General features: G+C 53.8%; 4 protein-coding genes across 4 annotated transcripts in view; 2 read left to right on the forward strand and 2 right to left on the reverse strand.

The window, feature by feature from the left end:
* GUITHDRAFT_111367 (hypothetical protein) overlaps nucleotides 1-2,528 on the reverse strand; it is a gene marked incomplete at both ends in the record, with an annotated part of 3,110 nt that extends 582 nt beyond the window's left edge. The window contains 5 exons of the mRNA XM_005829618.1: nucleotides 131-276; nucleotides 498-746; nucleotides 995-1,893; nucleotides 1,944-2,301; nucleotides 2,465-2,528. Of these exons, the coding sequence (XP_005829675.1) occupies nucleotides 131-276; nucleotides 498-746; nucleotides 995-1,893; nucleotides 1,944-2,301; nucleotides 2,465-2,528 (1,716 nt within the window). The remainder of the gene's footprint in view (nucleotides 1-130; nucleotides 277-497; nucleotides 747-994; nucleotides 1,894-1,943; nucleotides 2,302-2,464) is intronic.
* Nucleotides 2,529-2,754: 226 nt separating this feature from the next.
* On the forward strand, nucleotides 2,755-4,658 carry GUITHDRAFT_141096 (hypothetical protein; the record flags this gene model as incomplete). The annotated part of the gene is made up of 13 exons (XM_005829619.1): nucleotides 2,755-2,774; nucleotides 2,816-2,953; nucleotides 3,041-3,086; nucleotides 3,133-3,208; nucleotides 3,282-3,519; nucleotides 3,564-3,650; nucleotides 3,703-3,811; nucleotides 3,985-4,040; nucleotides 4,098-4,131; nucleotides 4,179-4,231; nucleotides 4,285-4,402; nucleotides 4,452-4,553; nucleotides 4,605-4,658. The coding sequence occupies 13 exons, from the start codon at nucleotides 2,755-2,757 to the stop codon at nucleotides 4,656-4,658; spliced, it is 1,131 nt and encodes a 376-aa protein (XP_005829676.1).
* A 3,503-nt stretch (nucleotides 4,659-8,161) lies between these two features.
* GUITHDRAFT_153516 (hypothetical protein) lies at nucleotides 8,162-9,433 on the reverse strand (the record flags this gene model as incomplete). Its single annotated transcript, XM_005829620.1, has 9 exons — nucleotides 9,387-9,433; nucleotides 9,286-9,339; nucleotides 9,184-9,233; nucleotides 9,092-9,135; nucleotides 8,889-9,046; nucleotides 8,692-8,825; nucleotides 8,599-8,640; nucleotides 8,397-8,552; nucleotides 8,162-8,334 (listed from the first exon to the last, which is right to left on the reverse strand). Coding segments are annotated over exons 1-9 (677 nt in total), but the record flags the coding sequence as incomplete, so codon positions are not given.
* A 1,662-nt stretch (nucleotides 9,434-11,095) lies between these two features.
* Nucleotides 11,096-12,726, forward strand: GUITHDRAFT_141098 (hypothetical protein; the record flags this gene model as incomplete). The annotated part of the gene is made up of 2 exons (XM_005829621.1): nucleotides 11,096-12,481; nucleotides 12,706-12,726. 2 exons carry the CDS (start codon nucleotides 11,096-11,098, stop codon nucleotides 12,724-12,726), a joined length of 1,407 nt encoding a protein of 468 aa, XP_005829678.1.
* Between the last annotated feature and the right edge of the window lie 123 nt (nucleotides 12,727-12,849).

Genomic DNA, 12,849 nt, shown 5'->3' on the forward strand with positions numbered 1-12,849 from the left:
TCGACCCTTGGGCCTCCTCTACTACCAACACCACCACCACCACCACCACCACCACCACCACCTCCTCCTCCTCCTCCTCCTCCACCACCACCACCAACAACAACACCTCCACATCCTCCTCCTCCTTTACCTGAACTCGCGTGCTGCGAGTCTGCAACCTCTTGACGAGACACTCGGACTTGAACAGACGCGGCTGATCCCCGCGCGTCTCCTTCGACGGCTCGTTGTCCACCCGATTTCCTGAGCGGGCGAGCACAGAACGATATGCCGCCATGGCTGAGAACAGATCGGTTAGCTGCGCTCACAGCATTTCGCCTCCTCAGCCTCCTCCTACTCTCCTGCCTCCTGTGGGTTTTGCATCCTCCTACAGTGACACCCATCCCGTTCCCCTCCCCCCTCGCATCTCTTTTCCAACTGCTCAATCCCTCTATCCTTCGATCTGCAATCTCCCCTTCCTCCTTTTTCCTGCCTCCTGCCCTCCAGGGATCCAGCAGCACCTGTAGCAGACCCTGCAGCGAGGATGTTGGCCGTATCCCTCCTGATCACCATGTCCTGCAGCTCTCTCGATAGGGAGGGTCGAGACTCGAGGAGTTTGACCACTGCCGACCTCGTCACCTCTGCCAGCAGCGCCTTGTCTGAGGCCACCACACAGGTTGCGCTTCTGGGCTTGCCGAGCACCAGAGACATCTCGCCCATCACTGCTCCCTCTGGAAGCTTTGCGACTTCCTTCTGCATGGCGTCAGGTCCTGCCAGACGCATAGAAGTCATGTAGAAGCAGCCACAAGGGAGGTGGGAGGAAATGGAGGGGAGAAGATGGAGGAGACGAGCAAGGAGAAGAACAAAAAGGGAAGAAGAGAGGGTCAGAGGGAGCGGACAAGCCGGAGAAGGGAGGATGTCAGTGAACACGTATAAACGAAGCAACAGGAAGAGCAGCTAGGGAGGGGGCAAGGGAGATGAGCAGGAGGAGGAGCAAGAGGATGAGTGAGAGAAGGACCTTTCCCAAACGTGACGACGACACTGAGCTGGCCCTCGATGATGATGAACATTGAATGACCTTCATCGCCCTGGTTGACAATGACTGTCCCCTTGAGATACTTCCTGCATACACAGACGTTCCTTCCGTCGGCGTCCTTGCCTTCGACCAGGTTCTCTTTCTCGGCCTTGGATAGCAGCTGCAGGAAAGGATTGTTGCTCCGGTTCATGATTTCCATCAGCTTCTCCATCATCTCGTCGGAAGGTGAAGTTATCAGCTCGTCATATGCCGACTTGAAAATGATCTCAAACCCGTCCAGATCGAGCAGCCTGGGGAAATCCGAGCGCTGGGGAGTTCTGATCAAGTCTTCGAGCATGCGAGTAGCGTGCCAGTCAGGAGGGTTCAGACCAAGATCCTGCAAGGCTCTTGTCACGTCCTCTATCCTCATTACCCCGTGCGCCGTCTTCCAGTCGTGATGGTGGAAGGCGTATTTCTTAAAGACGACGGGGATGTCCTGAAAGACTTTTCCATTGCGAAGGCGCGAGTTTTTGTGCTGCTTCTGGTTGATGACCAGAGCAAACTTTCCCTGCTTCTGCTGCTCCCATATCATGTGCTTTGAATCACTCTCCTTGCTCTTCTGGGCAAGGTGGAGCTTCCATGCAAGCTGCATCGACCGTTTCTCCTCGATCAGCCTTGAGATCGCGTCATACCATCGATCCCTCTCAACATGGTCATCGTGTCCCATCACTACAGGATACGTTACCCACGACCGTCCAACAGACGTCGAGACCTTGTCCTCAAAAGAGAACTGAACAGTGATGGTATAAAGAATGAGCCTTTGCCCTGTCTTGGGGTCCATGTCAACAGTAGAGATAGTGGGCCCTTTGATAATCTCCGTCTCTGCCTGGATGAATCCGATGCTGCCACAGCTCAATCAGCCGGATAAACACCAAGTTAAACAGCCTTGTACCTCTTCATCCCCGGAGCAAACCTGCTCTCGTCGTCTGCAAGATCCCGTGCTTTCGTGCGATAGCGGAACTCGCAGGTGTGTAAGCATAGCTCGAACTGGCGAAGGTGCCAGTCGCTGATCTGCTCCCCGAGCAGAGGCTCCTCAGCATCCTCCGGCGTCAGCGATCGGCGCAAGGAATTACTCCTCTTCTTCATCTTGCTCAGCACCAGGCGGTTCGATTTCAGCGGGTTCCTTTCTATCTTTGACATTAGAGGGTTCGAAATGCCTGGCTCAGGTTTGAACAGACGGTAGAGTTGCCCTCGCACGCTGTTCATCCTGTTGTTCCTCCTTACACTCGCAGTCTTGCTGGTATGCTTGCCTGTAAAGCACTTGAGCCTCCTCCTCGTCCTGCAGGGGCAACGAGCTGAATCCGCACTTTGCTCAGTCTGTCATGTACGTTCTTTGATCAGGATTTCTTATCTCGCCCACAAAGATTCAGCTGCAACTCCGTCACTTGATGATGTTCTCTGAGCAAGCTCTACCTTGCGTCTCCTCCTCCTCCTCCCTGCTCTTCCATCTTCCTTGATCCTCTCCAAACGTCAGCATTGAGCTACCTCGAAAACCATGCCATAATGCGTTGCCCCCTTGCAATAGAATATTGCAAGGATATGTTCTTTATACGTTGTACGTCGCCTGAAATATCGAATTCAGCTCTTGCATATCCGAAGCATTTGTAGTATATTGGAGAATATATAGAATCACTTTCGAAAGTTCTCCAGGCGCGAAATTTGATTCTTTTTTTTTTCCTGGTCAAACTTGATTGCCGCCCAACATGGCATCGGAGTCGCGAAGGTAGCTGTGCGAGCCATGCTGCGATGTGATGCGAATGCAAGAAGAGGAGAGGGATCGAGGTGGAGAGGATCAAGTCGATACAGCAGGAGAGCACTGGGCGGCAGCAACAAGCAGAAGCAGGAGAAGAGAAGTAGTAGAATAGGGGTGGAGCACATAGCATCTAGAGAGATGAAGATAAAGTAAGATTGTGGATGATACTCTTCGTCCATCGAAGTAAAGGCGTAATGAATGAGTCTCCCAAGGCTGTATCCAATGTTTGCCCCAAGGAAGAAGGGATCCAACCATCAGGTCACACTTACCAACGACGGGAAGGTAATCAGTTGACTTCCTGTGGTCTACTCAACCTCTATTCCACAAGGGAGTGCGATTCAGCTGCGGCGGTGGAGGAGGAGGACTTGCTATCTGCCCAGAACCCGTAATGGAAGCTGGGCAAAGTAAGCTAACCCTGATTGTTCTCTCGTTTACCCACGATTGCTGACAAGAATGTTTGACATTCAAACGGGTCAGCTTTCTTCGAGCTTGAACTGGAATGCCTCCAGCTTTCCTTGTACGGGGGAGTGAACAGCATAGGACTGATCCGATATCAGCAGAGGTCAAGGTTCGCTGAGCAGAGTGGAAAGAGTAGTCTGCTGCCAGAGCCAACCAACTTCGGGGAGGACGAGGCCGCTCACTGGCTGGGGTCGTTCAAGGACAGTTGGGGCATGACGATGGATGGATGTGTCTACGGCGACGGGAAGCTCTTGAGGTCTGAAGACAAGATGCAGGGCTGTTGTTTGACAAGGGTGGTAGTCAAGGCAAGCTGGCCAGTGCGATCAAGGTCGGAGATAGGATAGGGATATCTCTAGATACTGAAAAAGGGGACCCTCTGCTGCTGGAGTGAGTGAGGACGACGATAGGGTAAGTGAGAGTGTGATGGAGATACTGGCAGATCAGGAGCAGAAGACATCTCATCGATCGGATTCATGTCGGTTCACTTCACACACAATGGGGCTATCATCCCGGGGAGTTCCTTCCGGAAGATACCGAGGAACGAGGAGGTTTGTTCTGTGTTCCTACCTCCTGACTATCGTCCTCCAGCGGGGTGGTGTTTGCCGTCAGCGCAATGGAGTCAGAGTTCCAGGTCGAACATGCCTTTCTCATATCTTCAGGGCTGTTCGTCGTCATGACAGTCATGGTGGTCGTCCGATAGTCGACATGACTGTTGTGACAGATCAACATCTGCCGATTCTCATCCCTCGAAGTCAGGGCTATCGAGAACTCCGAGAGGTTGGAGCCACGTCAGCGGCTGCTGTTGTGCATTTCCCTCACTCTGACTGCCTCAAGGCATGAGATGGCAGCATGTCGAGCCCTTTCCGAGGTAAGCTGTTCTCGTTTCCTGCGTCATCGATGTCAGGGCGATAGCAGGCCAACTACGACGAGGCTCTTCGACAGATTGCGCAAGCGCTGGCTGAGTGCGGGTAAGTACCGCCGGCGCATTTTGCGCAGCATGACTGTGAGAGCGCGTGTCCAGTGATGGAGGCAGCATCGGCATGGAGAGGATAGAAGACTTGAAGCGGCAAGAGCGTGAGATCCAGAAAGCAAAGGACAACACGGACGACATCGCCAGGGCAGACGACTTGTATGAGGCGGTGAACGTGCTCATCGTTACGGCAGAGGAGCTCCTGACAAAGTAGACAGGCGATGGTGTCGATCGACGAATCGAACTTCGTGGAGGCATCTGAATTGCTTCATGAGGCGAGGAAGATCTATATTGCCGTGGGCCCACCAGCAGCCGACAAGGTGACTTGGAGCTTGAAGAGGGAGAGTTAGTGCCTTCTGAAGCCCCTTCAGCTGCGGCAGCTGAGAATGCTTCTTGCAACCACTGTGAGAAGCTTGAGGAAATAGCAGACAACGGCTGTTATGCGCTCACGTATGTAAGGAAGGATGCTCGAGTTATGTGAATTAAAGTTATGGATGTTCAAGTTACATTGTAGATGCATCACATTCATGGTGAAGGTCGTGACATGGGCGTAGAGTTTCGTCCGGCAACAGTCCCAAACGTTGCCACTGTTATCGAGCAAGGTATCCACAAACCTCACGGTTTGCCCGGCAACAATTCCAATCGTCGTCTTTTACGGTGTTCTACCCGCAGCCAGCAGGTAGATGTGTCACGACGATCGCCCGATACAATCTCAATCGTTGTGACTTGAAGCTGGTCGACGTGGCTGTCCACAACCTCTTGGTGTCGTCATTTTCCCGAGCAACATTGTTAACCGTTGCATCTGCAACCCTCAGCAATTTCCGCCCGGACCGCAACAATCTCAATCGACGCTGCCTCGCTCCTCTCCGGTTGAAACTGCTTTACTGGTCAGGCAACAATCTCAACCGGTGCAGTCTACAGGAGCAGCGCATCATCATGGCAAGTTGTTGACTGGCAACAATCTCAATCGCTGATTTCCGCGCCCTCACTGGTCTGCCTCTAGATGTATCGGAAATCGCCTGGCAACAATGTCAACCGCTGCCTGTATGACCGCGGCATTCACGGTCTACCACGAATATAAATTTAATGTATCTTAATTTCGCCTGGCAACAATCTCAATCGTTGTCTTTACTGCAGTACAACGGTCTAGTTGGTTCGCAGCTACAAGTGTTTCTTTCATTGCATGACAACAATCTCGGTCGTTGACTTTGCAGCAGTCTCCGGATGTGTGTATCTTTTGAACTTGACTGGCAACAACTCAATCGCCGACACACCTGCTTGCTTGTAAGCACAAGGGTCTGCCGCAGGATGTATCTAATGAGATGCTGTCTGTACTACCATAACCTAAGAATGCACCTCAGTTTCGTCTGGCAACAATCTCAATCGTTGTCTTCTGCAGAGAGTCTCTGACAGGAACATTTAATTGTTGGCACAGCCAACAATCTCGACCATTAACGTGTACTTGCTGCATGTCGATGCCCAGCAACAATCTTAAACGACGTGTTCTTCCAGTCCTTTCCGCGAATCCCATGTCAGGCTGTCGATTTGTATCTAATCGACTAGCAACAATCTCAACCGATGCTTTTCGTAGACCCCTGCCGTGCGTTACCAAGGTTTAATTTAACCGCAACTATCTCAACCGTCGTCTTTCTACTACCGAAACCATCACGCACATGCATCTTTTGCCTAGCAACTATCTCAATCGTCGTCTTTCTTCTCGCCCAAGACCTCTAGTCAGGTATCGACCAGCAACAATCCCGACCGTTGAGTTGTCTTTGATCCGCATCGTCGTCGTCATGTCCCGGTGACTTGCGGGCTTAAGCTTGCCCGCAACAATCTCGATCGTCGTCTTTTTCCCACGGCGCATCACTTTGTATCCTACTTGCCGGGCAACAATCTCAACCGTTGCTCTTGTACCGCGTTGCGCTACTTGCAAGAGTTTTGTCTAGCAACAATCTCAACCGTTGTCTTTGAAACCCCTTGCAAATCGCCCCGCAACAATCCCAACCGGTGTCTTGTCTATACTGTGTCTATACCCTACCTCTTGAGCCTTTTTGTATCAAGAGCAACAATGCTAATCGTTGTCTTCTACTCTGATGCCTAGCAACAATCTCAATCGTCGTGTTTGCAAGTGGAGGGCCACAAGCTTTAAGTTTACCCGCAACAATCGCAATCGTCGTCTTGCTCTCTCTGAAGATTTAAGTTTACCCACAACAATCTCAAACGTTGTCTTTTTGCAGATTATTCTGAGGTGAGCTTGGATGATTTAGCTGTATCCGTACTTTTGCCCAGCAACAATCTCGATCGACGTCTGTTAGTTCTTTTCTGAGGCAAGCTTGTTTCTGGTACCATTTCACGGCACCGCCGTTTCGTATCCACTTTTGCCTAGCAACAATCTGATGCGTTGTATTTTGGTTATTTTCGAGCCTTGTGGCGGGCCTTAATGCTTTGTGTTCACGGCAAACTTCGCCTAGCAACAATCTCAAGCGCTGCTAGTTTTACGAGAGTCATGATTCCGAACTCCGAATCACCGTGGCACCCCGGCCCGCGCCGGGCCCGGGCGGCTCGGACGCGGGCCCCGTGCGGAGTGCCGGGGCCGCTGACTCACTGTCAGCAGGCCGGGCCCTGACAGGCTCGGACTGAGAATGGGCCCGCCGGGGGAGCACCGTCCGGGTGACGGACCGTGGCACCGTCACGGTGTCATGATGGCCCCGCGGCCCGGGCCCTCCCGGACTGATCAGGAGTCCGCTCAGTCCGATCCGGGCCCGGCCGGCGGCCGGGGTGACCGTAGTACGCCGGGTCCGGGAAACGGGCTTCCGACTCCGCCGACTCAGTCGTTCGGAAGATCCCGGGGCGCCGCGCGCCGCTGCCCGGCCGCCAGGGCCCAAGTTCACTGCCAAGCCTCACGGCATGTGCTTGAAGTACCGTACCGCCGCCCGTATCATGTGACAGTGTCCGATCAGTGACTGTGCTGGTAGGATTCGGCGGGGCGGCGAACCGTTCAACGGAACTTCGAACTTAGTTCCGAACCGTAACCGTCGGCCGCCCGGACCGTGCCGCCGTACCGGGGTCACCCGGCTGCTGAGTCCGCCGCCGAGTGACAGTACGGTGCATCCCCCGGCGGGAGTACACAGCGGCCCTGAGCCTCAGGGTCAAGGCTTCAAAGCCTGAGTGCCAACTTGAACCGGCGGATCGGACTGCCAGTCCAAGTCCCGGATCGGATCAATCACACTGCAGGCTGGCACACTTGGACACTGACATGAAAGCCGCACTGCAGCACTGTCACTTGAAGGGCCCGGGCCAGCCTGGCAGGCTACACTAGTAAGCCACACGGTGGCACTGCGGCAGTGTACTACGGTCGGACCCACGGCCCGGATCGTCGCCGAACCGGCCCGGGCCGGGAGGCTGCCGCATTGCGGCAGGGCCATGCCGCACTGAGTGCACTGGCAGCCTAGGCCCGGCAGTCACCGGATCGGAATCGGAGGCCCGGCCCGCGAGTCAATCACTCCGACTGTCAGGCACGCGCCGCGCCGGGCCAGGCATCAGTGGCCTCAAACCGGCGGCGTACCGTACGGTACCCGGTGACCGTACTACCCGGCGTACGGCGCCGGTACTACCGTACCGTACGGTACTACCGGGCGCTACACGGTGAGCCAGTACAGTGACAGTACGGTACGGTACTACGGAACTACGGTACTACCGTACCGTACCGTAGAACACCGTCTGGCCGCCGGCCGCCCGGGCGGCCGGCGCAGTGGGACCCGGTACGTGACCGTCGGACTCAGTGACTGTCCAAATGATTCGCCGGTGACTCAGGGGCTGGCCGTGACGGTCACGCGGCTTTACTGAACGGTCAGGCTACTGTGGATACTACTAGTGACTTAAGTATTCCCGAACACCGCCGCCTGCAGTCAAATCGGAGCTCGGCGTGTACCGGGCTCTAAGTATGGTACACCATTCAGCTCCCTGAGCCTCTGACAGACCTTTATGTAGTCAACACTGAGAGCAGCCGCAAGAAGCAGAAGAGGGGTGCGACTCTTTGAGCCTTGAAATCGGAAGTTGTCTCAGTTACGATCCGAAACAACGGGACTCCGGGGATATCTGTCGAAAGGTAATCAGGCGCTGCACCAGGGTATGAACCGCTTTCAACAAGGCAATCTTACCCTTGGAACGCTGTGGATGGTCTTGAAGTTCCACCTGAGGACACTGAAGCTGTTTCAACCACCACCTGAAGCTTGTTCTTGAACTCGTCAGGCATCTCGTTGCTGAAAGGCTCCCATGAACTTTCGCAGATGCCCTTGACTGGCTTCGCGGCAAATCTGCTAACAGATGAGCTTACAGCACAACGCTCCAGGAGCAACTTACGGAGCCACGTCGTGCTTCACGATTCTAATCTCAGGCGCAGACCTGGAACAGAGGGTCAAACCATCCCGCAAGATAGCATGAATGATAGCTTACGGATAAACAAAGTTTGCCATGTCCTGCTTCTTGACCGTGCCATCAACGGAGCCCTCAACCACACCGACTGGAAATGAGTTCCGCGAGTTCAACCATTGTCTCAAGGCAAGGCCGTCAAAGAAGACAACAAGAAGCTGAGAAAGCAAGACACGATTCAGACCAAGAACAAATAAAATCTGCAAATTTGCACAATGCACCTCGAGCAGGCAGTAGATCACGAAGAGAGAAAGTTCGTCCAGGAGGTGGTACACCTTGGCTTCCTCAAGGAGGTTGAAGATCACCACTACCAACGTAGCTAGCGACGAGAGGAACAGAAAGACATTCTTCTCCTTTGCAGAGACAGTCAATGCAGCAACTGCGAACACATTAAACAAACATGTAAGAACAAGAGGCTTGGTACCCGAATACATAGTCCCCAGAACGATGAATGCATAGAGAGGGGCTCTGTTTTTCATGTAAGATGTCGAAATGGAGGCAAAGATAATTCAGCACCTTTCAAAACTGTTCTGGAGGTGTTCTCCTTTCCAAATGTCTGACGCAACCTGACAGTTTTCTCAGTTATCGAGGTCGAGACGGAAACAAAGAAGGCTATACCTGCAAGACAAGCTCGGCAAAGATCAAGAGCAGTGAAATCACTGTGACGGCTCTCTGACCACCATCGTCAACAAGAATTGAAGGACTGGATGGTTACTCACATTCATGTATCCATGAATGCTGCAGTGCGCGAACTTGAGGAGAACGGCCAAGGGGAAGTAAAGCCCGTACAGAGTGAACATAAGGGACAAGCAAAAGGTTCCCCGAGCATGAAAAGGGTCCACGAAGAAGAAAAGAGCTCTTGCAACGATCAAGGTCCACAACGCCACTAGCGCAACCATGCCGAGCTTTGGTTTGCTGTCTCTGGGGATGTAGCTGGTCGGCAGACCAGCACACAAGAGGCAGAGGGTGTAGAGGAGGCCAAACGCTATCCCGGCGTTCTTGACTTCATCGACTGAGACGTGCGGCCTCTTGTTGCCTGCAGGCCCGTTGAACGGCTGAGGGACAGACCCTGATGCAGATGACTGCGGCGCGAAGACGGTGAGGTCGATCATGGATGCTGTTGGCAATCCCTCCTTGACCAGCAAAGGCGCCAAATTTTCCGCAGAAATTTTCTTGGACAGATCAAGAGCAGTCTGTTCATCACCTACGTGAACGGCACAGTCAAGAGTCGTCGTCTGAGTCGACGACTGCAGGAGCCGACGGGCGCTCCTCGGCTGCACGACGTTGACAACGATATCCTGCGCTTGCACCCCTGTGAGCAGACTCATCGCAGCGATGAAGCTACTTTGTCGCGAGCTATCGAACTGAGAAGGATCGGCCTGCATGCTCCATGTTGTCTTGACCCTCCAAGCCACGGACAGTGGAGGGCGCTCAGGTGCCGAGCTTCCACTACCCTTGGTGGGCGGCGGTGGAGGGTTGCTGCTTCCAGGAGGTTGGCAGTTGCTTCCAGGTTGGCATGGAGGGCTAGAATCTCCCATACCGGGATGATGATGATCTTCCTCTCCTCCTGGTCCTTCGTTGTCGTCGCTCTCTCCATTGGAAAACGAGGGCGCGGCAACAAGCAGCACTACGAGAAAGAGAAGATAGCTCAATCTGGTGAAGGAGCACTTCATGGTGAATCTTTTCCGATCAAAGTAGGCAAGTCAGCGTCAAGAGGATGGGATCACGAGACAGGAATGATGGTGAAGGAGGAGCGTGTGGATGGACAGGAGGAAGTTGGGACGGTAGGAGGACCGAGCAAGATACAAAGGATGCACCTGAGGGATGAGGGAGTGTTATAGGTTCCCGGAACGATTGGGGGTGGGGCACGGTGGGTGAAAGGATGCAGAGAAGATAAGGTAGGGTACTCTGAATTTCGTCAGTACCGGTCTATTTGAGGGAATAATGCCAGGTACTACAAAAGTCATCTTGGAAATGACGAATGCAAAAGTCACCTTGATCAGCTGGGGGGGTGGGGGTGGTGTGATGGAGTCCCTGCCTCCGTTTATGGAATCACTCTGACTCTATATCCATTCTTGAAATATTGGTACAAATTTTGTACGACAAATTGACATTATTTATTTTGATAATTGTACCATGAAATTTTAATATTGTGACAAAACTTCATCACACAGTACAGATTTGCAGAATATAGATACAAAACGCTATCTACCAACAAGTCATCAGTACCAGGAAACAAGGGAACCAGGGCTTCTTTTAAAAATCCCATTGCCACCCTTGACTCTTGAGTTGTGCGTCCGACTAGTGAGCCCGGGTCCGGGCCGGGCCCGCCGGTCAGCAAGCAGCCTGCGGCGGGCTCAGTACTTGTACGGTGCCCTTAGTCTTTTACTCAAAGTTAAGTTAAATCCTTGCTGTTCAGGCGGCCGCAATGCGGCGTTGGCTTGCATTGCTGCTTGCTGCCATGGTAGGACAGCCCGCTGGAGCTGGAGCAGGAGCAGAAGCCAGGTCATATCTAGCTGGAGCTGGAGCTGGAGCCAGGTCATATCTAGGTGCTATGGATTGCTTTGCACATCCTCCAAACCTTCTGCCGCTGCTTAGTCGCACGGATATTGATGCAGAAAAGCAGGCTTGTTTCCGCCTTGACGTGATGAGGAGAGCAGCGTGCAGAACATGGAAGAGCGGGCGATATGCGTGGTTTTCGTTCTTCCCATGCAAGAAGGACACGTCGCTGGTAATGCCAGCAACACTTTACACCAGCTTCGAGGTGGATGTAGAATGCGCACTCAATGCCCAGACGAAGCTGGTGCAGGAGGCAAAGAGTGCTAAGGACCTGTGGAGGATCGTCTCATCTCTGCAGGATGACTTCCCTAATGTGCCCGACGAGCTCATGTTCTCGACACTGTGTGCTTGCAGGTCCGTCGGCGAGTGGAGGAGGTGCATAACACTTCTGCGGAGCCTGCGCAAGGCTGTCTACTCGTACGGGCACTCGGAAGAGATGTACCTGTCCTGCGTGTCGGTTGCTATCGGGGCATGCGCAAGATGGGGAGCTGCGCAGGAGGCGTGGGAGCTGGTGGATATGCTAGAAGAGCATGTGGGGCACAACATCTCCCTCAGCGCCCTCTGCAGACTTTGGATGATGGAGAACGCAGCAGTGGAAGGGAAGAGCGGAGGAGGGAGGAAGGTGAAGAAGAGGGAGGACAACCGGGAGAGAGTTGCCCTCCTTGTCTTCAAGTTCATTCAGCCTAGTGTCATCAGCCTGCTGTTCGGCCATCCTGGGCCAGCCTGGCATGTCAGCGGCGAGGAAAAGGGCTCGAGGTCCTCGAAGCTGGAGCTGAGAAGGAGGCAGAAGGGATCCGCACATGACAAGGGGGTCCTGAGCTCCATAGTAAACATGCTGGAGGATGCCGAGAAGAGAGGATACGTCGATCTGCACGGGCTCAGCGTGGTGGAGGCGAAGCTAGGGGTGGAGGTGATTCTCAGGACAGGGAAGGAGAACGCTGCGGTCATCAGCAACGTCGGTCGGAATTTTGCCGTGGTGCTAGCAAGGCAAGAGAGACAGCAGGAGGGAGAGGGACGGGGAGAGGGAGCTAGGGAGGAGGAGCGAACCGAGCAGGAGGGAGGGAGGGAGGAGGGAGAAGAGAGAGGAGAGGAGAAAGGAAGAGGAGAGGAGAAAGGAAGTGGAGAGGAGAAAGGAAGTGGGGAGAGCTATCTCCTGGTGGTAACGGGTAAAGGGCTTCACTCGGTGGGAGGAGCGCCGCTGATCAAGCCTGCTGTGATGAGCCTGGCACGAGAGCTCAGCATGAAGTGCGAGGAGGTGCGGGGAGAACTCAGGTTGCCTCCTTCTCTCATGGTGAGGGTGGGGGGAAGAGAAGGACAAACATTGTACAGTGTTGTATTGCAAGGAAAGTTTGATGTGCTTTTCCTCCCCTCCCTCCCCCAGGGGAGATTGATGTGCTTTTCCTCCCCCCACCCCCCCCCCCTCTCTTGGGAGTCCCCGATGTCTATTATATCCTAACCCTCCACTCTCTTCCCTTCCAGGCATCTCAGTGTGCGAACTAACTGATCTCCAAGTTATTCTTGAGAATGGTATCGGCTACTATGATGATCGGAATGAAGTACCGATCGTCGACTCCCTACCATGCAACGTGTCGGGATCTCAGACGCGACGCTCCAGAAGAGGTC

Source organism: Guillardia theta (assembly GCF_000315625.1).
Source record: "Guillardia theta CCMP2712 unplaced genomic scaffold GUITHscaffold_51, whole genome shotgun sequence".
In the NCBI taxonomy this organism is placed as follows: Eukaryota; class Cryptophyceae; order Pyrenomonadales; family Geminigeraceae; genus Guillardia; species Guillardia theta.